We start from the raw sequence: 25,678 nt of genomic DNA, 5'->3' as shown, positions 1-25,678 counted from the left end.
AACCAGACCTCAGAGGGCATCTGTAACAAGTTTGACCCCCCCATCCCAAGAAAAAGTGAATCCTTCCAGACGTTCCAAATGAAACAAAGGGTAAAAAAGAAAAAAGAAAACCGCCAACAACTGAATGGCGAGTGGCAGCGCGCATGTCTTTGTACTTGGGTTTGTTTACCTCACAAGATGGCTCCTGGCTCGGAGAATGAGCCATGAAAATGGCTGCTGTGGCTGGCCCGCGGCGCTCCGTATAGATTGGACTTTTCCACGTGGCGGCGGCGGGGGCTGCTGGGATACGCACCCAAGGGGATGTGCTCTCATTAAGGACAGTAGCCAGGGGCGCTTTTTACACTGCTTCCTGTGGTCGCTGACCTTCTTTTTCTTTCACACGGGGGCCTCGCGGCTGCACCGCTCTCTCTGCTTCTTGGGCTTCCTTGTCGCTCCCGACGACCCCCCCGGGGTTGCGTCACGTGGCCCGAGTGACTCCTGACCCGCCCCGCCCCGCCCGCCTGCTGTTTGGCGCCAATGCAGACGGCACGAAGGGTCACATGTGCCCCCCCAAAATGGCGGCGATGTCCCCGGGCTTTGCGAGGAAGAATTTTCCCGACTTGACAGTGTCAAAACATCATGTCAAAAAAGACCAAGCGGATGTGTCATCTTGAAGCGGTGCGGCTGCGGCAGAATTCATGTGGAAAAGGTTTGTACGCTGCAAATTCAAAGCTAAATCAGTGATGGGAGATATTTTGGAAGACTTTTGGCGCTTCATTTGGGTCACACGTGAGTCACACGAGGCACCTCAATGTGAGATAAGAGCCGCGAAGCAAAGCCCTTTGCGTGAGCCATTTTTGGGTTCTCCAACTTGAGCCAAAATGGACACCACAACCCTCACTATAAGGCAACGGAAGCAAGATTCCTCCTAGCCAACTTGTGAAGAAAGCTGCTGGGATTTTTTTTTTTTTTTTAGAATATTACATAGTGGAATGTGCAGTTTGTATAATCATATGTAAAATATATAATTACATAAGGATATTACTATATTGATTTGAATTTAAATGGAGGTTATTTGATGTAAAACTATAATTTTCTATTTTTAAATTGAAGTATTATCATGGAAAAATAAACTGAAACCAATCAATGAAATGGTTTTAATTTTGTTATTATTATGGGGGAAATGATTATAAAGTCAAAATTTATTGCAATTTCTTACATAATAAAAACGTCATTGTTTGTAGTGTTACAAATTGTCTCCATTTTTCAATGGATAAGTCTATAGAGTTAATCATTGATTAGAAACTCGGGGCTATTTGTTCTCTTCCTGAAGTTTCATTTGAAAAATATTAAAATATTTCCTTCCTCATTTTCACTGTCCTTTTAATTCTTTTTTTCCCCCCTTCAGAAGATAAGATAAGATAAGATAAGAGGAACTTTATTAATCTCACGTGTGAGAAACTGCATGTAACAACAGCCCGATTTACAGGAAGGTACAAGTAGGGGGAAAAGGTGCAAAAAAGAGACTTCTGGACCGTAGTCCTCCGGCACAAAAAAAAATAGAATACAATATAAAAAGAAAAATATATAAAAAGAAAAATATGGAAAAATAACAACAATTGTAGTAAAACTAAAAATATAAGCTATGAATATTTACAAAAAGAGGATAAAAATGTAGTGGTAAAGTGTCGTAAAGTGTATGAAGTGTATGAGTTAAGTAATGTTAAGAAGAACGATTACGTTGAAATGATCCCTGCAGGCAAAGGCACCGTCGTCCTTCACTCGCAAGCAACTCGACCGCTTTCAAAGTAGCCTCCATAAACTCTCGCTATCCCTCCCTCGGTGTGTCACCAGATGTGTGAATTTGCGTTCGCACAAGACGCGCACGCGCACGCACGCTGTACTCGTACGTTTGCGGTTGGCGCAGCTCGGCGTCTCCAAAGCCCTAGTTTGATGCCCTCGTCTCACGATATCCAACCCCCACTCGCACTGCATCCCCTCAGGCCTCTGTGGGTGTGTGAGTGTGCTTGTATAAAATGGCTACTGAACCAAGAGGGTATTGTTTCTCTCCGTCAGGGTTGCAAAATTGAAGGTTCCCATCCAAGCGCGTGCTCGCGTTGCATACCGAAAGTCGAAGCACAAACAGCAAGGCGTATTCAGACCCTGTTTGAAATTTGGACTTGTGTCTTGGCAGTGATTGAAAAAACAATGAGCTTTTGTTCTCTAAGTGGTGCAAAAAAAAATGTTGTGTAAGCCTGAAAGCACTGAAGCATGGACAAAGTGCACACGTACAGTATACCGGTTGAGAGACCACACACGACGAGGACAATAGTAGTTGGAGATGAAGAATTCGAAGAAGCTAGGCTAACAGTTAGCATATCCGGTCTACGTGCTAGTCACCTCAGTCCTGAGCGCTCTGATTTTTGTTAGATGACCCTAATAAGGAAAACCTGCCAAGATTTTGTTGGGTTTCCAAATTAAAAGGCTTTTTTCTTTCAGGGATCTTTTTTTTTTTTTTGGAGCGTACACATTGTAACTCCTACCCTTGAATCCACCCCCCTGCGGCATCCCTTCACACAGTTCAAACCGAATTTTGAAGACGAAGCTCCCCGCACAGCGTTGCCGGCGCCGCCGAGCCGCAAACTTGATCGGACGGCATCGGGTCGTGCGCTCGTCGGTCTTCGCGTATGAGTGAAGCGTGGAACGAAAGCGACAGCGGGCAGCAGGGACGAAACCCGTCAGCCACTCAGATCACATCAGGTCTGTCGGGACACATTGGAGCATAGCGAGCCTGATGGGCTTGTAGCCCGCGGGGGTGCAAAGAAGGCCAGATGACATACAGTCGCAGAGGGGGGGGGGGCGGGCGAGGACGAGACGAAGAATGCGGGATGGCACATCCTCGCTTTGCTTTTAACGCTCAATATGCTCCAACGACACGCGTCAGCCCCGGCGTACACGATGCACTAATTATACCGTAGCGCCGCACACATACGGTAAAGTATGCACGCAGACATGTCTGCCCCCCCTCAGAGAAAGCGCCATAAACACGTAGCCTGGATCTCCCACCAGATAAGCTGCATCTCCCACAACATGGCACATATGCTAATGTGAAAGGCAGGACTCTTTTCTTTTTTTTATAGGCTGCACACGATGCATATGCTCGTACGTGCGGATAAATGTGCAGACACGCTGGGGTACATATGTCCGCAGGGGCTCAAGCGGGAAATAGACACTTCTCTTCATGCCTGTTCTTTAATTGGGGCATTTATTGTTTTTTGTTGCGGCTGCCGCTGCTTTACTTCATTAAATTAAAGGCGCACGTATCAGCACAGCCGCATGTTTTCAAGGTTTGTATAAGCAAGAACGCTGCCCTCAGCCATTAAGTTGCAAATTAGCATATCGTTTTGACTGTGGGAAGTGCCAGCCCAAGACGCTTTTTTTAACATTTTCACCCTAATCAACTTGACTTTAACATGTTGGATTTGAGTTTGATTTGCTTTCATCACAAATATTGCCACCCCCCCCCACTCAGATGTGTGTGTGTCTGGGCTTGTGTGTTGACTCTATGTCACGTTAGCATATTTCAATACGCGTGTTTGTTTTAGGAAGCGGCGGAAAAGGACAAATTGATCTAATGTTGAATATTCCGTATTGGTTTTGCTGTAATTCTTTTCTAATTCTTGGTTTATTCAATTGCATTTCCTCGAGGCTGCTAGGTATGGAAATAAGCCCCCACCTCCCTCCCTCCCTCCTTCTTTTTGCCTGTGTAAATTGCTGCTATCACCTCGAGCCTTTTGAACAAGATTACCCAGATGGCCTCGCATGGTGTGCCTGAAGTTTTATTTTTCCTCCTTTGCCTGTTTTCTCCCTTTTGTTGCTGCAGGGGAGAAGGAGAGCGAGCCGGGAAGCCTGCTGAAGGCTGCGGGCCGAGCCAGGAGGCTGCAGCTGTGGCAAAGAGAGATCTGGGGGAACAAGAAAAAGAAGAAGTGAGTTGGAGGAGTGTGCAAGTGCCGCGGGCTGAATCAGACTGGTGCAAGGGGGCGGGGAGTGTTTTGTGTGCGAGGAGTTTGCGGGTTAGTTGAGGGACTAAAAATCTGAAGGCAACAATACCAGCTATTATTAACCCCCCCACACACCCTCACCTGCATCGGCTGTAAATGGGACTGGGATAAGCCCCCCCGGGCTGGTAGGTATACAAACGTAGTGGATCTGCACACATGTTTTGAGTAAAGTGTTCCCAGAGTAAACACATATTTGTTCAAAACGTACCTGGTAATCAGCCTCGCAGAGGCTTTCCACCAAAGAAGAAGAAGGCTAATCTAAAGATCAGCAAAGATCTTCCTCATCAACACCAGCCCCCTCCGATCTTCTGCTCTTGTTGCCCTCCTGACCTCTCTGCAGCCAAGTAGCCTCGAGGCCAGTCAAGGCCTCACATTCCCCGGTTGCGTCGTTCCACAAGGATTTGCTCACCTCTCGAGGAATTATGAAGATCCATACAGCCAACCATCAAGCTACACTTAGGACGCTGTCCACCAAAAGCAACTAACTTTCAGCCCTACTGTCCAAATCCAGCCCGCTAACTAACAGTGGCACCCTCCCACCAGCCAAACATCCGAATAATAATAATTCAGGTTATGATAAATAGCCACCCGCCGCGCCAGTGGTTATTGTTGCGCTAGTGCTAACGTTCGTCATTGGCTTTCCGCTCAGCGTGGCCCGGACATAATCTGCTGCTGGTTTTAAGCCCCGAGCAAGAATAGCATTTTCATACATTAAGGTGGCACACAGATAGAGAATTATGCACAGCTAAAATGTTCACCTGTTTATTATTTGAGCATGCTACATCCAGACTAATCTCCAAAAAGAACACGCCCAACCTCCAGATTGCTGATCTTGGCCAGGAGGCAACAGTGGAAGGAGATGCTCACCTGAGATAAATGAGGAGGGGGGCGAAGAACTGCGTATCGTAGGATATATGCTTATAAAATTTATTATTGCATGGAGCAAAGCAGCAATAGAAAGTAATGTTCCTCTTGAATGCATCACTCGCTTGTTTTTTTAAAAAAAAATTTTTGCTTGATGTTGCGAGCAAGAATTTAAGCATCAGATACTGCAGTGAAAACCACAAACTCGTCTTGATTCAAAGTTTTGCAGGAAAGCAGTGAGGCAAGGAGTGCAGGAATCTCAAAAAAAATATTTCTCCAAATGTATGTAAAAAAAAAAAAAAGTAAAATATCCAAACAAGACAAAAAAACTAAATGAATAAAAAGTCAAACAAAACAAAAGAGTAACTAAACTAAATTGAGGAAGCCGATTGGAAGACGCAATGAATAAGCCAACACAACAAAACGCAAATCCAAACTACAAAAACTCCGATTGTGGCACAGATCAACTTATGTCTCCGACTTGCAATCAACAGTTCCTCGCATGGCGGACTCTCACTGTTTGTTTAGTAGAATTTCCCTATCTGTCATAATGAAGGACTCCCCCCCCCTCTTTTTTTTTTTTTTTTTTATCTTGTTCTTATTTATTTTCATGGCTGGAGGTAGAATGTGGTGGTTGATGAGGGGCTGAAATGAACCGAGCCTTAGCCTCAGCCCGAGGGCCGCCGCGCATATCTTAGCATAAGTGATGGCCGACCGCGGGGCTCAAACGTTGCCGAGAGAGCCCCCAGGACAGCCGGCCCTGACAGATCATGTATTTATAGGTCTGTTGAAAGACCTCTATTGTGCCCCACATAGCCCGGGAGCACGTCTGTCCTCTGTATTATAATAAAGCCGGTGGCCTCAGTGCTATGATGGATGGCTGGCTCTTGAATGGCGGACTCCGCAATCATCGGAGCGGTTCGGGTCCGCCCCGCGTGAAAGGCCCCCGCCGTAGAAATGTAACCTCTTAATCAAGGCCAGGTATCCCGTCTTAATTGTCAGCCATAGGACGAAGGGGCAGAAAGAAAAGGAGTGAGGGGGACTGCTGTTTTTTATTTTTTTTCTGCGCCAAAGGATACATTTGCAATTATCTCAATGGCTTTAAAGGCCCGGTGGGCTTTTTCGATACATGCTAGAGTGAGGCACCTATGGCATTTAAAGGCTGGCCGGATTTCATTGCTGCTCAAATTCCATCACAGCTCCGCTCAGCCATTTTGACCCACCGCGGTAAAATGCAGCGTGCGTGTATTGGGAAAAAGTATCTGCCCAAAAAAATGGAAAAGTGGCGCACGGACTTGGCAAAAACGAGACAAAGCTTGACTTTTTGACGCCTTGAGCCTCACGAGGCGAATGGTGTTTGAGCTGTTTCCCAATCGCATGTTCTCCTCTTACCTCTGGAGTAGAATATAAATGATACACTCTGAGCGTACAGTCAATGCCAAAGGGCCCGCAGGGGAAGACGCAGCCCCGGCTCGGAAAAACCTCCTCACTTGCAAGCGCGCCTCGACTCCAGCCTTGACTTTTTTGACAACGGTAAAAACAATAAGCGAAAAGTGAAGCGAGCTTTACCTTAAATCCGTCGCTTGAACACAAACATTTTAATGAGGGTATTCATTTTGTGTAGCGGTCGAGGGCTGGACCCGGCGGCCATTTTTACAATACCCGCAAGTGGAGATCTTCTCACTGAAATGCACTTTGCGAGCGTACGCCGCTCTCTCTGCGCTAGATTTAAAGGAATTGATAGAAAACAAGTCAGCTGAGTTCTCCCCCACAACGGCGCAAACACCCCTTCTGCCCGTTTACCCATATTAAGACTATTTTTCCACAACTTTTTATTCTCATATTATGAGGAATTTTCTCTCATAATACAGCGCAATGGTTTTTCTTGTGCTTGAAACTCAGCAGCAACAAAGTTTTTATTCCCTCCACATTTTCCAAACAGAGAGTGTCAATTTGGGGGGCATTATCTCACCAAAAATTCCAAGCTCAAAGTCTGTATAGACATTTATTCATCACGCTAATGCACTAATTTCTCCGCTAGAAATAATTCTGTAGTCGTGATATTAAAAGAAAGATATTTCGAAGTCTTCAGTCTCTCAACTGTCTTTGAAAATTTGAAATCAACCCCTGAGGCTGAGGCAGGGGGAAGACAGAAGGGCGGCTTGAGGAAAAAGAAAAATGGCACAGGAGACGTGTGGGAGTTGTTGTTTTTTTCTTGCTTTTCTTCGCCGTGGGTTACATTTATAATCATCCCGCTGTTGTAAAATGGCCGAGGGTGGCAATTTCAATAACGCTAGGACACATCTGTGGAGCTCAACTAAAGATCAACACGGAGGGAGAAAGATGTTTAAAATGACTTTGTGTAACATAATGGCGAGCTGACTGCGTCCATCCGTTGACCGCTCACTTTCTCCAGGCGCTATTCCGCCTATGGACGACTTCAAATAATCACTAGAGACAGACAAGATTGACCCTTTCTTCTTCATTCCATCACATTTCACGACAGGTTGGTTTCATTCCAACAAATTATAGGCGTTTTAAAATATTGTTGTCATCATCATGGAGACTCCTGATCACCATTCTTAAGCATGTTAGCATTTAACTTGTGTTGTGGGTTCTTCTCTCCCTACACTACTCCACACATAAAGCGCCATCCAAAATGTGAATTTAATTGTGTATATTATTGCCTACTTTTGAGAAAGGATAATATTTTAGTTGGATCTGCTCGCCAGCTACTATCCAGTGAATTTGAGAGCAAAGGGAAACCTGCAGCCTTGGAGGTTGAGGCTCAAGCTAAAAAAATAAATAAATAAATAAAAAGAAAGCAGGGGGGGTCGGGGTGGAACTAGGGCACAAGAGGCCTGAAAGGGAGACGTAGCATAGCATCAAGCGGCAGATCGCCACAGAAAAGTAGCGATTCTGCCATGAGGGATGAAGACAAGATGACAGGACTGTGTGTGAGTTCTCACTTTTTTCGGGGGCCCCGCAGGGATTGTGTGGAAGCGCAGCTGACAGGACTAGCGACATTGCAACTGAGTAAAGGCGGCCTCCGTGCAGCCACTGGTGCACCGACGTTTATCGTACTTGTATGAAGATCGTAGTGTAATCATTTTTTAATGGCCCCTTGCCATGTATTCCTCCTCTGTCTGTGTTTCCTCACCTCAAGGAAGTACTCACACTCTGAAATCTTGACTCCTAAAGTCCAGCACTTTAGCTAGTGCGAGTGCTATGATGCATACTTAAATTTCCCTAATGCGGCGGGCACAAGCCAAACCAGACTTGGGGCCCTTTTTTTGTCATTTCAAGTGCCAAGTGGAGTCGAACTGTGCAAATGGGCGGCGCTTTCTTTCGTTAGCAAGACTACGCGGATAGAAGGGGGCGTGTGCGCCGGTGTGGGAAGAAACACGACCGTCTCCCAGCTCTCAGAGGGATTGTGCTCCACTATTGTCATATTTATGAATGAAATACGGGGACGTCCACTGTAGTGAAAGAACAATTGCCTCACATAAAAATGAACCAAAGCTGACTTTTGGGGAGAACATGCAGGCCTGAGCCTTTTGTGAGGCACACGTGCTGCCCACTACCCCACCGTGCTGCCCATTTCAACCTAATGTAGGCTCAAAGTTTTAAAACAAACTTTATTTCGGGATACAACATATATAAATCTTTCTCATTCGCGTTTTATGGGGGGTAGACAATCACAAATGTCCGCGCAATCTCTAATTCAAATGTCGCAAATCTTTCCATTGCAGATGCGTCTCTTTTTTTTTCTTTTTAATTCTGTAGATGATTTTATAAGAAAACAAAAACATCAACAAGAAATCAAAACAAGTGAAGAAAAAAAAAACGTGAAGAGTCCAGAGCACGGAAAAAGTCCAGCAGAGTCTCTAATCTAGCTGCTCTTGCTTTATCCGATTGGAATTGAGTCCTCCTCGCTGAGCCGTCCTCCTCAGTTCCCGCCTCAGAACGTACTCGCTGAATTGGGACGAGTCCACGCCTCCCCCGCAGGAACCGGCAATCTCGAAGCCTCGTTGCTGCAGGCGCTCCAGAACCTGAAACGAAGAGAGGGCACGATATATAAAAACAAAAACTTGCTCTTACTGTATATTCACACCTACGGCACTGGTGAAGCTTGTTTTTCCTTAGGGGGAGCCACTTTTTTTTTTTCTTTTACAGAACCCCAAAATTCTTCACAAAACGCCAATGAAGATGCACAAGATGTGGAAAAAAAATCCTGGAAAAGTCGAAAAACACCCAAAAGTCAATGATCTGGCCTGACACCTGGGAGGTCCAAGTATATTTCAGTGCCCCCGTGGCTCACCCTCTCACTCCACCAGTGACCTACAGACAATCCTCCACAAAATACTTCTTCGCAATATGCTGTCGAGCAACCCGAAAACCGACTGGAATCTCAACGAGACTTTCATCGGAAAGTCTCTGCCTCGTATTCACGTCCATTGTTGTCTAGTGTGTGTTGTGCGTTTGTGTTGGTCTGCCTACGTGTTTGCGAGCCCGCCGCCTCGCAGACATCCACAGACGTGTCCCGGGGGCCTGTAGGATCACATTCCATCGAAGAGGCCCCCGGGAGCAGTGTGGCTTTCTCTCCAGTACTTGGCTCAGTGTGGGACGCTCACCCCCCTCCCCCACCCGTTTTCCCTATTTCTCCCCCCTAGCCCCAGGCCCAAGCCTCTGCCGAAACTACAAAGGTCCCCCATACTACTTGCAGCCCCCCCCACCTCCCTCACCATCTTTCCCTGCCTCCATTAGCCGCAGATACAGCATCCACCGCCGGCGTGCTTTAATAACCAAACAGGATTATGGGCCCCGCCTGGGGACAAACTGCCAGGGAGCACGCTCACTTTCTCTCTTGCACTCACTTCAGAGGCGGTTTTGTTGTTTTTTTGGGGGTGTTTTTCAGACTGTCCAGATCAATGCCAAATCTATTCACATATGCCTCCAATCCTTCAATAATGTATCAGACGAGAACTTAAGTAGCTGAAAAGCTGACTGCTCACTGTTAAGTAGGCCTCCGCCAAAGCCATCCAGTCATACATTTTTTTTTGGTGTCAATTTTAGGGTCACGATCAGTCGCGTCCTTGCCTGGACAGAGTTGAGGAGGCAATATCCGTTGAGCGGGAAGCGGATGACGTGCGTGGAGTCGTGGTTCCAACCCGCGTTGACCAGGTTGCACATGACGTCGCCGATCTCGGGAAAGACGTCCTCGATCAGCGCCTTGTCGCCGCTCAGCGTGATCCTCTCGCCCAAGTCGGGGGTCACGCGTACCACCACGCACTCGCATGGGCGCGACACCTGACCCAGCTCCTGGTCCTGGCGCCAGTGCTCCAGCTCGGACAGCATGGGCTGCAGCTGGAAGTATCGGGCCTCCTCGTACAGCAGGCTGTAGTCCTGGTTGGGGGAGGACACAGAGACACACAGAGCGCTTAGCATGAATAGCTAGGTTGTATTTATTTATCGAGCTTGTCTGTGAAACCTTTGAGTCAGCAAAAAACGTGACTAGATTTCTCACTGTAAATTTAAAAATCCTACTTTCGAATTCCATTTCTAAGACTACAATATTCGAACGTAATGAGTCATGTACGCATGTTAGGAGGTTTGCAACAGCTTCAACAGAGAGCACCGCTGGGCCTGTGAGTGCATTTGAGTTCTCAGCGCCGCTTGACTCGGGCCTGTCTTTTGTCTTTGCTTATTTTAGCTGACATACTTTCCGCTGATGGAGCCTCAGTGTGGATAATCTATCAGATGATGTGCGTCTTTGCTTTCTCCCGAGGGGTAAGTCAAATAATTACTGACTGAATGTTGCACAAGAGTTGAACGGTAGGAGTACTAATGGGTCACATGTAGTGTAATTCACCCTCGGCGCACAGGACTACTTATTCACGTATCACAACCGCCAATTGTTTGCGCTCCTCCTATCGTCCATCCTTTGGCCAGTGGGGACCCTTTGCTTGGAAGATGTTTGCAGCAATTCCAACATGCCAAAGGCGCGTGTTATTGTGCACGCGCGCCCACTTGCAGAAGCGCTGAGTGGCCGATGAGGTTTTTCTCTGGGCTTACTTTGAAGTCGTCTGGGATGAGCAACTTGGACGTCCTGAGGAAGTTGAGGATGTAGCGGAACATGTGTCCGTCCCTGTCAATGAAGTAGTGCTGCTTCAGGCTGTCCAGCACTATGGGCTCGGTGCCATCAAAGAGGCGACCGATTCTGTGCGGTGACAGGAGACATGTTGGAAGCAAAGAGAGTGTCAGCGTCGGAACAGAAAGGGCCTCTTTCGATTTAGCATAGCGCTTATGATGGCATGTAGTTGGGACGCATTATTGAAAATCCTACAGTTTTGAATCGCCCCAACCTGTTTCTCCACCCATGACATAAGCAGTTCGGCCGGGTGAAGATCCAGAGCCACTTTTGAGCAACTGCTCACGCATCATGCACACTTGCATTGATATTCTTTGTGGTTGCATGAAGATCTCACAGCTTTGCTTTGCTCCCACATGAAGATAGTCTAGTGACAAGACTCGGGGTAACTACCTGGTTGTCATGGTAACAAAAGTCTTGCAATCATCCCAACAGTGGAGTAAGTATGGAGTGGCTAACTTGAATGAGATCAATTTCAGCAAGGTAAGATATGGAGGATTTTTAAAGCTGGAGGATGTCACCTTTTTTGGCGCCCCCTATGATGCAATTCAGAATTACAACAACAGAACCGTGCAGTTGCTTCAACATGACGTCAGTCAATGCATGTTACGTTCCTTGGATGCGTGTTAACATTCATTCAAATAATATAGCAAAAAAAAGTTTTACGCCGACTATGTTAAGCTCTATTTTTTCACTTGTACTCGATTGTGCAGAGGCAAGACAATTTACTGGAATAATGAAGGAAAAGAAAGAAATTGTGAGAGGTCAGGGCCAGCTGGTCGCCCTCTGCCCGAGGCGGTGCGCTGCTCGCCCTCGGGCGCGTCACCCACAGCGACCTCGCAGCCTCCAGATGGCCGCATGCCCTTTGGCCTTTTTTTGCTGCTGCTGTGGCATCTGTCCAAATAAGCCCGTTGTCTTTGTCCGCACCCTGCACTCAACATCTTAGACTAGATTTACACTCTAGGTCCAAGATTCCAATTCTTATTTTTCATTTAAATAATTTTCGAGGGACTTGGCAGTGACAGAAGTAAACAATTATTTGTAAATATTAGAATTTTGTCAGTTGTGTGGAATTGGTTGGTTGCACTCTCCATTTTGCCTCCAGGTCGAACAACACGGAGTAACTCACCGAGATTCCGGGAATTTGGTGAGTGTGGCCAGGCTGCTTGTGTACATGTGTCCGCCCACGTCGATGTGCACCGGTGCGTTGGACTTGGTGAGCTGCGCCGGCGTGGGGATGCCCTGGTTACTCAACGGAGACACCGGCGAGCGTGTGATCATGGGTCGGGACATACTGGAGCGATTGTCCTGTTGGCACACATTGAAGTTGCAATTCATTTTCTGGAGCTGGAGCCAAAGCATACTCAACGCAGGAAGGCCCGAGCCCAGATTCACACCCTGAACCTCAAAACTACGAGGCAGATGTGCTCATTAACACAACATATTTGGGGGAGGCAGTGCCCCCGGGCCCCCCCTAGCTCTGCCAGTGTACTGCGCTGAAAATAATGCCTACTTTTATAGACGCGAAATGCAATATGACTTTTTAAAAGATACTTTTTGCCACATATGTAGTATCTATTCAAACTCCTGCGGCAAGAATCAAACCCAGAACCTCTCAAATGTGAGTCAGGCATGCTAACCACGACTTCCGCTCCGCTGCCCTTCATTTAATCATGTGCAAGAATAAGACAATGAAATAAGTTCGGAGATCGACCTTGACCTGAATGTTGCCAGTATCCACAAGCACTCAACCCCTGCAGGCTAAAAAGCAAATTAATGTTTTTTTATTCTTTTTTTTGTTGGAGGGGGGTTGGGGGGGTGTAATAAGACTCTGGCTCCTCTTAACCTAAAAACACCATTAGCAGCACATAAAAAGTTGCGATTTTAAAGCTTCACTGTCAGGATCACCCAAGAACAACCATCATGCGTAAAATCCCCCCCACCCAGAAAGCAATTGAACCTTAACTACCAGTGACCCCCCCCTCCCCCCCCTCAGCCGATAAAAGCAGCTTTTACCTGCGCCGGCATGACGCTGGTAGGCGACGAGGTCACCGAGTGGTCATTCTGCTTGAGCGAGGCGGCGGGCAGTGGTTCTCCGCGCACGGCGTACATGAGCGACGTCTCCCGGCACTCGGCCGCACGCATCGGCGCTCGTTTGAGTGGAGCGTGCACCGCCGCCTCGTCCGCGGAGGTGATTGGCCGCGGTCGCTTCCTCGCCTTCTGATGCGTCAGGTCCATGATATCCGTCTCATCCATTTTTTTTTTTTTTGGTTTGCTGTCACGAAATTAGATTTCTTGTCTTCTTTCGTCCGTTCTCGTTTTTTTTGTCGGCTCGAATGTGAGGAGGAGGACGCGCGGGGAGAGCGTGGCTGTCAGGCGGAGCAGCTCGCTCGCAATGGCTGGGAGAAGTCAAAGCCCCCGACAACATTAGCATCGCAGCGCCCGCGGCTCTTCGAGGCTGTCGCTCTTTCAGCGGCAGCAGGTACGACTGTCGCATTTTCACGGGCAAACCAATCCTGTTTCCAGACCGGCTTTTTTTACCCCTTCCTTTTCACAAAAACGGCTCTGAAGACCCCCACCCACCTTCTTCTTGTATGGCTGACCTGTGCCCCCCCCCCCTCTTTTTTTTCTGCCCCTCCTCACGATGATGCTCGACAAACACACGCGATTGCGCGCACACGCGCGTAATATAATGATGGAGAACCTCAACAATCAAAAAAGATTATTTCGAGATGCACTGGGAGCGTGGATGTTGATGCTGACACTTGTAAAACAAAAAGAAAACAAAAAATGTGAGAAAGGTAGTTTATTCATCTACGGTACTGTGCAGCACTTCAATTAATGCATTAACTTAATATTAAAAAAAAAAAAATCCCCTTCCAAGCTTCACGAGTGTCAGTCAGTAATAACCCCAATTTTACCTTCAAAAAAGAGTCGGGTCAAAAATAGCCCCAGAAATTGGTCGTTTTGTACGAAAGAACTCAGAAACCCGTTCTGATCTAAATTGGGTTACTTCAGACCCAGCTCTTTTTAAACATGTCAACATGTTTATTGCACTAGTTCTGACGTGATATAAATCAAATAAATGTATAACCTGACGGCCAACCGAAAAGAAGTTTTTATTTTTTGGGCCCAAATGACCGCATTTAAGATTTGAAGTCTGTATTGCACTTCACTGTCGATTTGAATTTGATTAATGGTTCAGCCCCCGTCATAAGTCTGTCGTACTGAAAATGCCGAGTGGTGGCTACAGCGATTTTTAATAAGACTCCGATTGAAAATAATGACTTGGAGCGGTGGGCCTTAAAACATGCACACCGGCGCGTCTTACCGGCAGTGTGAGTTTCACACCCGAGACTACCCAATTAGCAATTAAGCTTGCCTTTGAGTGCGGGCCCGCAATGTGCTGTGTGATCCCGCTCTGATTTGCATGCCATTTGTGCACGCGCTGATAAGCAGGCAGGCGGCAGCCATGCATAGTTTTAAAATTCAACTCCAGGATCCCTCGCAGAAGGCAGAGGGGAGCTGCGGGGCAAATGAGTGAGGGAGAGAGAGAGAGAAATCACATGGCTGCTCTTCAAAAGGCGACCTGTGTAAGGCAGCCGGCAGAGTGCGTGGGATCGCACTCAGAATGCAGGTAATTTGTTCCTTGACTAATTTGTGCGGATGATGCTGCCTGCGTGTGGAGAGCGAGGAGTGCAGTGCGCCCGTGGAGAGTTAAGTTCTGAAAACATCTCGCTGGAATTGGATTTCCTCAAAGCCTTGTCATTGCAAAGGTGGATAGAGTGTAAAATCTGTGAGGCATTATGGAAAATAGGAGGCTGAAAGGGAAGTGGATGCAGGCCGGGTGGGTGGGCGTTAGCAATGGAGTGCAGAGTGAGTCGGTGGAGCTCCGCACAAGCGTCCACCTGCCACGTTACACGTGTCCACCTCACGTTTAAATACGTTTGGAAGACACGGAGCGATATCCAAATGCGAAAAGGCCCAAGACAAGGAGTTTGATACTTTCTTCTTCTACTATTCCAATTCTTGGATGCCCTGTGACTCTCTGCTACCTCCTACATGTCACTCTTGGTACTACATCAGACAATTAAGCTTGATGAAGTCCTTTGTTGGATTGGCGGTGTGTTGTTCATTCAACTTCTCGCCATTCATTTGCATTTGTGTCCTCAATTGGTATCTCCTAAATTGGATCATGTCGAATTTTGCTACTTAATCTTCGTTCATTGCTTATGCTGAAAACTGCTTTTCGTTTCCTCGATATTTCATCACGGGGTAGCGTGACTTAATGTGGACATTTTTGATTCGATGAACTATGTTGCTGATTCTGAATTTATCGTACGTTGTCAGGGTCGGTGAATGAGACTTACTGTTTGTACGCTTCGAAAACCTGTTTCAAAATGTATTTGCTTGTTTATCCCACTCACGGAATCACGCTGCTCCATAGTTAATGGAACAAATCAGAACCAGAACCGTTGAAACTCAAAAGCCGGGCCAGGCCTCCTGTCAATTCCTGTCCTGAAAGGAGCAAACCGCACAGCGTCAACTTCCAGTCAGGGAGTGCGGCGTCAACATCATGCAGCTTTTCCATGTTTCAATTAGCATTTCAGATCAGAGCATTAAGATGCAGTGGAAACTGAGGCAGACTGGTATTTACATAATCTGAATGGGTTGTCTCTGTTTGCTTGCCCCGTGGCCATTTTGTCTCAAATGTCCTCACTACGGCACACGTTGGGCTCGCTTAAGTCAAAAAAGGAAAACCGATACCCCATCACGTTGTTTACTCTTCTGCCGCCGAAATGTTGCCGTCTAACTTTTTGCTTTGATGTGGTTACAAATCTGCACTGCATCATGTTTGTCACATTTCTCATGTATGACAGAACTCAAATATGAGAACCAGATACTCTTGCAGCATATTTTGTCAATATATGCTATTAGAGACTTATTTATTTGCAGGTTAGGTGAGGCTAGGAGACTTAGCTGGCCCTTTAAGAGTCTTTTCTCTGCATTGAACAGTGCCGTCATGAGTAACCAGAGAGCCTGCAATGATGCTGTAGTTTTCGAATAGCACCACCAAGTGGCCACTACTGGGGTCACACGGCATCTCTTTTTAAATGCCTCCATTTCCACATATATATGGCTTAATAGGCTTCTTGAGCGCACACGGGTGTTTTTTAAAAATATTTTAGATGTTCTATTTGATTGTTTCGAATGTATAAATAGCCCTGGCGTGCAGTTTTGGGGTTCTTTAACATTAAGAGGAATGAGTCTAGACTTGATCAACTATGCGGGACCATTTTACGCGTCGTAAAAAAATAGAAGATGCAAACATGAATGCATGTTTTGATTATTTTCTCTGGGACGATTTTCTCTATTCTACGTTTTTAAAAAGGTACATCGTGTCTCATTCGAAGAGAATGAAGGGAAAAGCGCCTGGGGCGTCAATACTCCACAATGGCGTCTTTCAAATAGAAGCTGAGGAAGTCAGGAAGTCGGGCTGCATGTTGACACCCCGAAAATAAAACGAAAATATTTTGAAATAGTCTTGAGGAGACTCGAGTCGGTTCAGAGCAAGTTTAGCGATCGTGGACGCGTATACGAGGCGCGCACTCTTTTTGGGGTAGGTGGGTGGGGATTTTTAAAAGGCACGTTTTCCGCGATATGACATGACCCGGCGCCGTGTTTTTGGATTTAACGTGAATAATGCCCGAGAGGCTGCGGAAACGCCAGGAAGTGGTTCAACGTATAGTTGCAAAGTGCGCCGGCCGGCACATGCGTAAAAGCCGCTGCGCCCCCCTCCACGACACCCCCGATCCAAAACCAGAAAAAAACATCTGCGCTTACCTGGAGGAGTCAAGTCAGTTTTTGTCTGCTTAAAAAAAGTGATTCTTCCACTATCTGCTTCTTCTCTTGCTACCGCCAGCGAGAAATGCAATAGCTTGGCTAAGGTAGACACAAGAAAATGGAGAGAATAGTTGCTCCCGGGCTCCCCAAGCCCTTAAGGCAAAGATCAGGATACAATTAGCTCATGTGCCTCCCAGTGTAAAGGAAAAAAACAAACATGCAACCATGGCTTTTTCTTTTTTCTTTTTTTTTTTTTTGCCTTTTATACAATCAAATGGCGGAATCTGTTTCTTTCCCGTAAATTTAAAAGAGCCTGCCTGGCGTCTCACAGCAGTGATGTTAATCGTTATGATTAGTTTTGATGGAACGTTGCCTGCAGCCAGTGGATGGAGTGTTTCTATTTTGCCAGGCACGGGGGGAAAAAAGCACTTGATGATAATTATATAGATTGCTGCTGCTTTGATTTTCTTCTTCTTTTTTTTCGAACACTATCAAATACAACTGCTTCACTCAATCACTTGTTGAATGGCTTCTGCTATGAAGAGAATGACTTGGTCGCTATTAAGTTGTTTTTTTTCAAACTCTTTCCCCCTGCAATCAAGTCTGAATCAGTGCCTGAGGCTTGTGTGTGTGTGTGTTGGGGGGGGGTCTGTGTGTGTGTGTCTGTGAGAGCTCATTTCAAATGTTCAGCCATGCAGCAAGATGGAGGCAAAGTGAATTACTTTGTAATAAGTCTTTTTGTTTTGTATAAGAAGTGTATCTGAATCGCTGGATATGAAACATAATGGTTTGCATATCTGCCTCACAGTTCTGAAGTTCTCGGTTTGAATCCAGGCAAGTGTGGTGACCTTCCATAAAACAAGTCAGGAAATACGCCAGCCCTTCACGTCCCACATGGGGAGCGTAACACCAAGGCTTAAAACTTTTTTGCCCTCGAGCTTTGCGGCTGGCACATGATTCAGCAGAGGCCCAAATGGGGAGGTTGCACGCACATGCACACACACATTTTGATGCCATTAGTCTGACAAAGCACCGTGAGCACAGCGCGCCCGCAGGCCATCTCAATCCCATACGTTCGCCATTTTCGGATTCGGATTTCCCGCCAGGATAATCGTTTACAGACGTCCGATCATCGGTATGCCAGTACGCCGCTGTAGCTGGGCCTAAAATAAACAATGCAAGTGCCACAGGTAGATGGCAGAAGGTCCACTTTTTGTGCAGTCATTCATTTGGCAGGTAAATAACCCCGGGGTCATTTCTTGTTGTATCTTTGCTCATGCAAACGCTCGAGTGCGCGCATGCACGTGTAAATCCAGTCCAACAGGGCCGGTCTACACGACACTTCTTTTAAGTTGTGATATGCGGTTCTTTTACAACCATCTCAATTTACCATCATCACTAATATATGAAATCAGTGGGAAATCTGGGCCCCCAACCTGTATTAACAATCAGTCAGATTTTAAATTGAAGGCAGACGCTAGCCTTGCTGATCATTATTGATAGAGCACTTTAAAAATAACCACAGCGGCACATAAAGTCAAACTGTGACCTTGATATTTAATAAACAAAGACAGTTAAAGCAGTAAATGAATAATATTAGCATTTTCCATCTTCTAATTGGTTGATGAAAGCAAGCCAAGTTCAATTAGCAAAACACATCTGCAGCTATCTGCACCCATAATCAAATTTGACTCATTTGTTTTTAATCAGACATGCAAGTAACGGTAATATTTATTATTATTTAAGGGTGAAGTTCAGCATCAGGTGGAATTTTTTTTATCCCTCGAAACGTCATTGCTATAAATTACTATGCATAGATCCAAATTCCAAAATGGAAATATCCCGAAAACCTAGTATGCATTGTTTTTGTATAATAACTTATTGACGCCTCGCTCCCCAAATCTAGTTTAGAAGGACTGTAGTCAACCTGTGAGGATAAGTACTCTAAAAAACGAATGGATGGAAGTCGATGAGTTTCCCGGAACAAGCGGCGCGCCCTTTCAACCCCGACAGTGGACGTGACAGTGAGGGGAAGAGAGGAGACGGAAGGAGGGGCGAGGGGGGGGAGCTTGCTGGGAGGCTCCAATAAAATGTAATCCTGTTACACGCGCCCCACTTGAGGGCTACAACAATAATAAAGATTTCCCTAATAACGCCGACGCAGACCGAAAACCCAAATGGAACACAAGTCCCGCGGTCAAGCGGCGCACTTGTACATACATCCTCTCATTAGCTGTCGGGGCGGCGAGAAGGCCTCCGAGACGCGGGCGCCGTGCCGCGGCCAGCCAAGAGTTAAGTCAAACAAATGTGTTTCATCAAAGTGCACTTTGCGCTGCTCTGCATAAAGGAATTGCGAGAGGAACGAGCGGGGCGGCGAGTCGGAAGCCCCGAGGAAACCAATCAGCACTTGGCAACCTCGCTTCTTGTGTCAAAAACAACAGAGGTGCAGGTGCCTGCTAACACAAAGGATTCTTGCTGTTGCAATCAACAACACAGTCTGGAGTCCATCTCACTATCTATCTCTCTGTCTGTTTGTCCATCCCAGGAGTGTCAAACTCCTTTTTGTCGCCGGCTTCATTGTAGTCATAGTTTCCTTCAGAGGGCCATGTCAACGCCTTATCCGTGGATAGGCTACGCAACAAACTATTTTGAAATCAGAAACTAGGTAAAACTGTTGAAATATTTTAGAATGGGAATAAAAAATTGCCAGAAATATCTTTATTTTTTTTTAAAGTGAAGACAATATGTAATTTTAGATGAAGTTGACACACAATTTGTCTCTGCGGGCCACGTAAAATAATGTCGGGCCGTATTTGGCCCCCGAACCTTGAGTTTGACATCCATCTTCCATCCATACTATGAGACAAAATATTTTTCATATCAAATTAAAAGAAAAAAATTAACCAATCGAATTTATTCATATTTGTATATTGAATCATCTGAATATCAATGACAAAATTGCCTATTTGAAACCTTTTTTATTTGATCTAACTAATGAGGACTTGGAAAAAGTGCCAAATGCTCATTTCCAACCCAAATTATAAGTCAAAAAACTATATCTAACAATAAACAACAATCATGATCTGGAATAGCTCTAAAATGATCAAATGACTTAAATTTCGAAATAGACATCTTTTGATGGATAATGGCGATATTGTGAGTTCCATTATCGGGCTTTTCACTGCAGGACCATCTTGACAAACGCTCCAACGTATCCAATGTGATGCTGTCATTAATGAACACTCCCACACCCTCTCCCATGCATTCCCTCCAAATATTCATCATGAGTGAGAGCAAAAATCAATCATATTCTCAAGACGGCGTGAATTATTAAGCGTGCCCGTGTGACAAAGCCCGGTGACGGCAATGGTACTTATCTGCGCGGGTGTGTGACAGCATCAGAACCCGGCGTCAGCCCGCCATCCTGTTCCTGCCCCTCCCTCCGAGCATCTCACTCAAGGCACTTTGCGGAATCAAACAATTTCACGCAGCTACTGGAGGAGGAAATGAACTGGGCCGCGAGCAATCATAAAATTATACAAATGTTATTACAGACTCGCCTGCTACTGTCCTACTTTAATTCAAATGTGGGCACTCCGGGCGGCGCTTGTGGCACAAACCTTCCTGAATAAATCAACATTAGCTTACGTCTAAATTATTAAGGAAGTGGGAGACTTTCTTGTTTATAGTATGAATTATTGAACGAGTGTTTAACGCAGTTTTTCCTCCACGAATCCACAAATATTAATTGCTAATGATCTTGAAGGTGTGGGTTTTATCTTTTGCCCCTTCTGCACCACGCTGGCGATTGAAATTGCAAATGCAAATGAATTGTCAAGTTTCAAGAAGTCAGTCTGTACTTGATGGGAACGTTAGAAAAACTGTTTTGTTCGCTTCAATTTGATGAATATTGTAGTTGGGGAAAATGCCCCCGGCCAAAGCCGCCTTGAGTAAATTGACCATATTTCCGGGATTTTTCTGATTTCTCTCAGAAAAAGAACACAATACCGACACTTGGTGGTGGTAGTAACGTTGATAGTCCGGGCTTGCTTTGCTCCTTCGGGGCCTGGATGACTTGTTGGGATTGATGGGCCATATCCCGAAGGACAATGTCTGGCCATCAATTCATGACCTCAAGATGAAGCGCACTTGTGTTCCGCAGCAGCTATGTTCAACGATCCAAAACACACCCGGAATCAACTTCTGAAGAGTTTTAGAAATCAAAATGAAGGTTCTGAAACGACCTGGTCAAAGTATGGCCTTGAATCTGATTGAAATGCTGTGACATGACCTACACAAAGAAATGCTCATGCTCAAAAGCTGTATGCATATACAGTATGATTTTTGTATAGTTCTATACAATTGTTTTTAAGAAGTGAAGCTGGTTTAATCCGGTCTGCTTATGTCCTCATAGAGCCTATGAGAGCAAGAAAGATAATTAAAAGATTAGTCGGTGTTAGCCTCATAGAAATTCTTGCAGTGTGACAAAGGTGCAAATGAAAAAAATGTTTTTAGGTGATTTGAATTGTTTGTATTGCTGCACCAAGTTTCAGTACTTCAGTCTCAGGAATCAATGGAAGTTGCACAGCTCTTGGCTGCCCTCTGCTGGAGAAACACTTGAGCTCAGTTTTTATTTGACACAGGAGACCGCTAAGTGATGATGTTGTCACATTTACACTGCGTGCAGGGAATGGATGAGCTCATCAATTTGTATTGTTGGTTAGCAGCATTCTTTGCAAAGCCAGTCATCGGTATGTCATAATTTTCACATCGGTCAATGGCGTCATTGATTGGATTAGCAAAATTACACGATCTCGTTCATTTGAGGGACGTTCTGTACTGCAAGCATTAATAACTCAAGGTTTCTCAGCCTATTGTCATATACATTTTTTACATTTTTTGTTTTTCAGCGCTTTTTCAGGGTTTGCAAACTGTCTCTCTGCTGCTATAGCAAAGCTAGATGTCATCGAAATTGTTCAGTGCACAAACCCTGAAAACGCATTCAAGGATGAATTATCTGAAGGCATGGGAGGTATAAGGTGAAAGGGGGAGGTGGGGGTGGCGAGAGTGTCTCGAGATGAAAGCCAAAAACTGTCCGAAACCAAATTCTGTCCTAAAGTTTGCTCTCCGGTGCATTGGATTGTCATACAGTGGACACTCTCGTTGGCGGCGGGTCTTTTCGCTCCGTTCTCTTCTTCCTCCTGACCGCCTGCATGACCCGGGCCATCCCATCCTTGAAGGCCCCTATTTGCTCCTTGGGAATCACCCGCCCTGGACTCGGTTTGTCGGAAGATGGGTAGAAGATGTGCTCGTACACGAGTGCGGCCATGATGGCGCCCAGGAAGGGTCCCACCCAGTAAACCTAGAGCAGGAGACAAAAAATTATAATTTCTCAAGACACCATACATCACAAAATAAATCACACCGTTATGTTTAATGGTACGGTTTTTAAAGTCTGAAGTTGAAGGAAATGTTGGGATGTCATCAAGCATGCTCACCCAATGATCCTTAAAATTAGTCGCGATCACCGATGGGCCGAAGGAACGAGCAGGGTTCATGCTGGCTCCTGTGAAAGGAATCTTGCAAGGCGGAAAAGCCAATATTACCCGGCTTAATAATGGCGAACGCAGAGGGCAAATCATATGGTGCAAGCAATGTTTGGATGGTGAATACTCACCCCAAATTCGTGACCAATCGTTACGGACAGGCCGATGGCCGGGGCAGCGGATCCGACCAGGTCGGTGCGTTTGGGGTCGCATGAGGCAAATATGGTGAAGACCAGCTGGAACGTTAAGAGAAGCTCCACCAGTAGGCCCATTCCTCCCGAGACATCTTTACCCAACTGAGCAAGCGCAAAGATTTTGCTTTGAATTTAAAGGACAAGACAAATGAAGAAGATGACATCCAGAGTCCTCACCCCGGTGACGCCCAGGTTCTCCCGGAAGTCGGGGGGCGAGACGAGGCGCACGATCCCGGCACCTGCGACTGCACCGACTAACTGGGCCAGCAGGTAGAACACCCCCTTGATGATGGTCACTTTCTTGGTCACGACCATCGCCAACGTGACGGCCGGGTTGATGTGTCCGCCGCTGATGTGGCCAAAGCACCGAACCAGCATGGCAATGGACAAGCCAAAGCACAGCGAAATGAGGTCCGTGCGGTCCGACTGGGTCGGACGGCTCGCTGTACTATTGCTCTTTGATGGAGCTGACGCCCAATCGATGGTGGAGCCAATGCCGAGGAACACAAACAGGAGCATGGCTACAAATTCGCCACCTACGGCCCTCCAAAATTCCTTGGTCTTTAACTGGTCCACTCCCGACATTGTCCTGTGACAAACAGATTGCGCTAAAGATTTACAATCATCTGCACACAAGTGCGTGGATGTATTTTGTCCTAATTGGTGTTTGCTCCCACTACCTCTTGACCGGCTGCATGGAGCCCATCTCATCCTTGAAGGCCCCCATTTGCTCCATGGGAATCACCTGCCCTGGACTCGGTTTGCCGGAAGATGGGCAGAAAATGTGCTCGTACAGGAGTGCAGCGATGATGGCGCCCAGGAAGGGTCCCACCCAGTAAACCTAGAGCAGGAGACAAAAAATAATAATTTCTCAAGACACCATACATCACAAAATAAATCACACCGTTATGTTTAATGGTATGGTTTTTAAATTCTGAAGTTGAAGGAAATGTTGGGATGTCATCAAGCACGCTCACCCAATGATCCTTAAAATTAGTTGCGATCACCGATGGGCCGAAGGAACGAGCGGGGTTCATGCTGGCTCCTGTGTAAGGAATCTGCAAGGCGGAAAAGCCGATATTACCCGGCTTAATAATGGTGAACGCAGAGGGCAAATCATATGGTGCAAGCAATGTTTGGATGGTGAATACTCACCCCTACTAAGTGACCAATCGTTACGGACACCCCGATGGCCGGGGCAGCGGATCCGACCAGGTCGGTGCGTTTGGGGTCGCATGAGGCAAATATGGTGAAGACCAGCTGGAACGTTAAGAGAAGCTCCACCAGTAGGCCCATTCCTCCCGAGACATCTTTACCCAACTGAGCAAGCGCAAAGATTTTGCTTTGAATTTAAAGGACAAGACAAATGAAGAAGATGACATCCAGAGTCCTCACCCTGGTGACGCCCAGGTTCTCCCGGAAGTCGGAGGGCGAGAAGAGGTGCACGATCCCGGCACCTGCGACTGCACCGACTAACTGGGCCAGCAGGTAGAACACCCCCTTGATGATGGTCACTTTCCTGGTCACGACCATCGCCAACGTGACGGCCGGGTTGATGTGTCCGCCGCTGATGGGGCCAAAGCACAGAACCAGCATGGCAATGGACATGCCAAAGCGCTGCGAAATGAGGACCGTGCGGTCCGACTGGGTCGGACGGCTCGCTGTACTATTGCTGTTTGATGGAGCTGACGCCCAATCGATGGTGGACCAAACTCCGAAGAGCACAAACAGGAGCATGGCTACAAATTCGACACCTACGGCCCTCCAAAATTCCTTGGTCTTTAATTGTTCCACTCCCGACATTGTCCTGTGACAAACAGATTGCGTTAAAGATTTACAATCATCTGCACACAAGTGTGTGGATGTATTTTGTCCTAATTGGTGTTTGCTCCCACTACCTTAAGGAGCTGAATATTTTTGTCGACGACAGTAAAGACAAGTCGTATTGTACTTACGCAGCAGTAGCAGGTTGTGCAGAGCTGGTGGCCACTCTGGCAATTTTCTTGGTAAAATGAATCAGATGAATTCTGAACTACAAATTCTGGTGCGTTCTCGTGCTGTTTGAGAGTTGGTATTCCAAATCTCTTATTAAAATTGGAAACGAATGGGCTGTTAAAGGTGGGTCAAGTCAGTAAGCATCATCCTGGGCTTTAAAGGAGATCACTAAACGACACATGGTGCCGTGTTTCAAGCGTGTCATGCGTAGGTAATTATGTGGTGTTTTACCGTTCATAAAATTCCCGAGTGTCACTGAAGTTGTCAACTCACAGCACTCTCTTTACCTGCAGGTGTGTCGATGCTCTCTCTATAGTTTAAATGTGTTTAACCCGCTAAAGTTTTTTTTTTTGATGACCCAAAGTTAAGTTATTACAAAGTTTTAAAGTGAATTTAACTATTGTAACTCGCTAGACTGATGTACTAAAGGCCGTATGTGTGGTTACGTTATAGGATATGAAATCATCTTTGTGTCGGGGACCACGACCGACGATTCGTGGCTAAAAAAGTGTCCTAAACACTCTGATTTCGTAGATAAGTGAGCTCATTAAACACTCCCTGCCCTTTCACGCCAAGCAAACGTTTTGGATTGCCTAAGCCGTCTTTAATACGTTTCGAACGGAAAAAAAAGTTTCATTTTTAACATCGCTCAATTGCTGGGTATACCGTTTTTTTCCTTGTATAATGCGCAAAATTTAACTAATTTATTGTCCTAAAATCTGGGGTGCGCATTATACATGGGTACAAAAAATAAAAATATTTATTTATTATTATTATTTTTTTTTAAGAAAGTCATGGTACAACAAAACCAACAACAGGACTGACCGACAAAGACGTGGAACAAAAAGACAGGGTGACATTACCAAAGACAGGAACAGAAACCAAACAGACATCATGACATCATCCGACGGTGAGCGAGGGGCAGACAGGACTTAAATACAAAACACGTTACATTGATTGAGGTGACACAGGAAGAGAGGGGCGACGCGAACAGAAACTATGGCAACCTAGACACATAGCAAAACTGGGGACGAGACATGACAA

At 46.1% G+C, this 25,678-nt stretch overlaps 2 protein-coding genes across 3 annotated transcripts; both read right to left on the bottom strand.

Moving 5' to 3' along the window:
* Positions 1-8,522: 8,522 nt before the first annotated feature.
* On the bottom strand, positions 8,523-17,254 carry LOC133165403 (BTB/POZ domain-containing protein KCTD1). 2 transcript variants are annotated; one of them, XM_061295045.1, is made up of 5 exons: positions 16,900-17,254; positions 12,185-12,363; positions 10,980-11,124; positions 10,005-10,310; positions 8,523-8,956 (listed from the first exon to the last, which is right to left on the bottom strand). In XM_061295045.1, the coding sequence occupies exons 2-5, from the start codon at positions 12,346-12,348 to the stop codon at positions 8,792-8,794; spliced, it is 780 nt and encodes a 259-aa protein (XP_061151029.1). In that variant the 5' UTR covers positions 12,349-12,363; positions 16,900-17,254; the 3' UTR covers positions 8,523-8,791. The 2 variants fall into 2 exon arrangements, with proteins under 2 accessions (XP_061151029.1, XP_061151028.1); XM_061295044.1 differs by lacking the exon at positions 16,900-17,254 and adding an exon at positions 13,072-13,640.
* A 4,170-nt stretch (positions 17,255-21,424) lies between these two features.
* On the bottom strand, positions 21,425-23,693 carry LOC133165418 (aquaporin-4-like). The gene is made up of 6 exons (XM_061295069.1): positions 23,617-23,693; positions 23,320-23,480; positions 22,817-23,228; positions 22,577-22,741; positions 22,398-22,478; positions 21,425-22,261 (listed from the first exon to the last, which is right to left on the bottom strand). The coding sequence occupies exons 1-6, from the start codon at positions 23,674-23,676 to the stop codon at positions 22,043-22,045; spliced, it is 1,098 nt and encodes a 365-aa protein (XP_061151053.1). The 5' UTR covers positions 23,677-23,693; the 3' UTR covers positions 21,425-22,042.
* Positions 23,694-25,678: the final 1,985 nt, after the last annotated feature.

The sequence above is a fragment of the Syngnathus typhle genome, linkage group LG13 (genome assembly GCF_033458585.1).
Source record: "Syngnathus typhle isolate RoL2023-S1 ecotype Sweden linkage group LG13, RoL_Styp_1.0, whole genome shotgun sequence".
Taxonomy (NCBI): Eukaryota; Metazoa; Chordata; class Actinopteri; order Syngnathiformes; family Syngnathidae; genus Syngnathus; species Syngnathus typhle.
The sequence above is the reverse complement of the archived record's forward strand: the minus strand, read 5'-3'. Positions and strand labels throughout refer to the sequence as shown.

Bases quoted from the DNA above. Each gene is read 5' to 3' on its own strand.
- LOC133165403 (XM_061295044.1), bottom strand. From the start codon at position 13,311: ATGGATGAGACGGATATCATGGACCTGACGCATCAGAAGGCGAGGAAG. The intron at 12,364-13,071 runs GTAAAAGCTGCT...GTGTGCCAACAG, and splicing joins CCAGCGTCATGCCGGCGCAG to GACAATCGCTCCAGTATGTC. The intron at 11,125-12,184 runs GTGAGTTACTCC...GTCACCGCACAG, and splicing joins ACCAAATTCCCGGAATCTCG to AATCGGTCGCCTCTTTGATG.
- LOC133165418 (XM_061295069.1), bottom strand. From the start codon at position 23,676: ATGAACCCCGCTCGTTCCTTCGGCCCATCGGTGATCGCAACTAATTTT. The intron at 23,229-23,319 runs GTAGTGGGAGCA...TGTTTGTCACAG, and splicing joins TCCATGCAGCCGGTCAAGAG to GACAATGTCGGGAGTGGACC. The intron at 22,479-22,576 runs GTGAGTATTCAC...CCGCCTTGCAAG, and splicing joins CGATTGGTCACGAATTTGGG to ATTCCTTTCACAGGAGCCAG.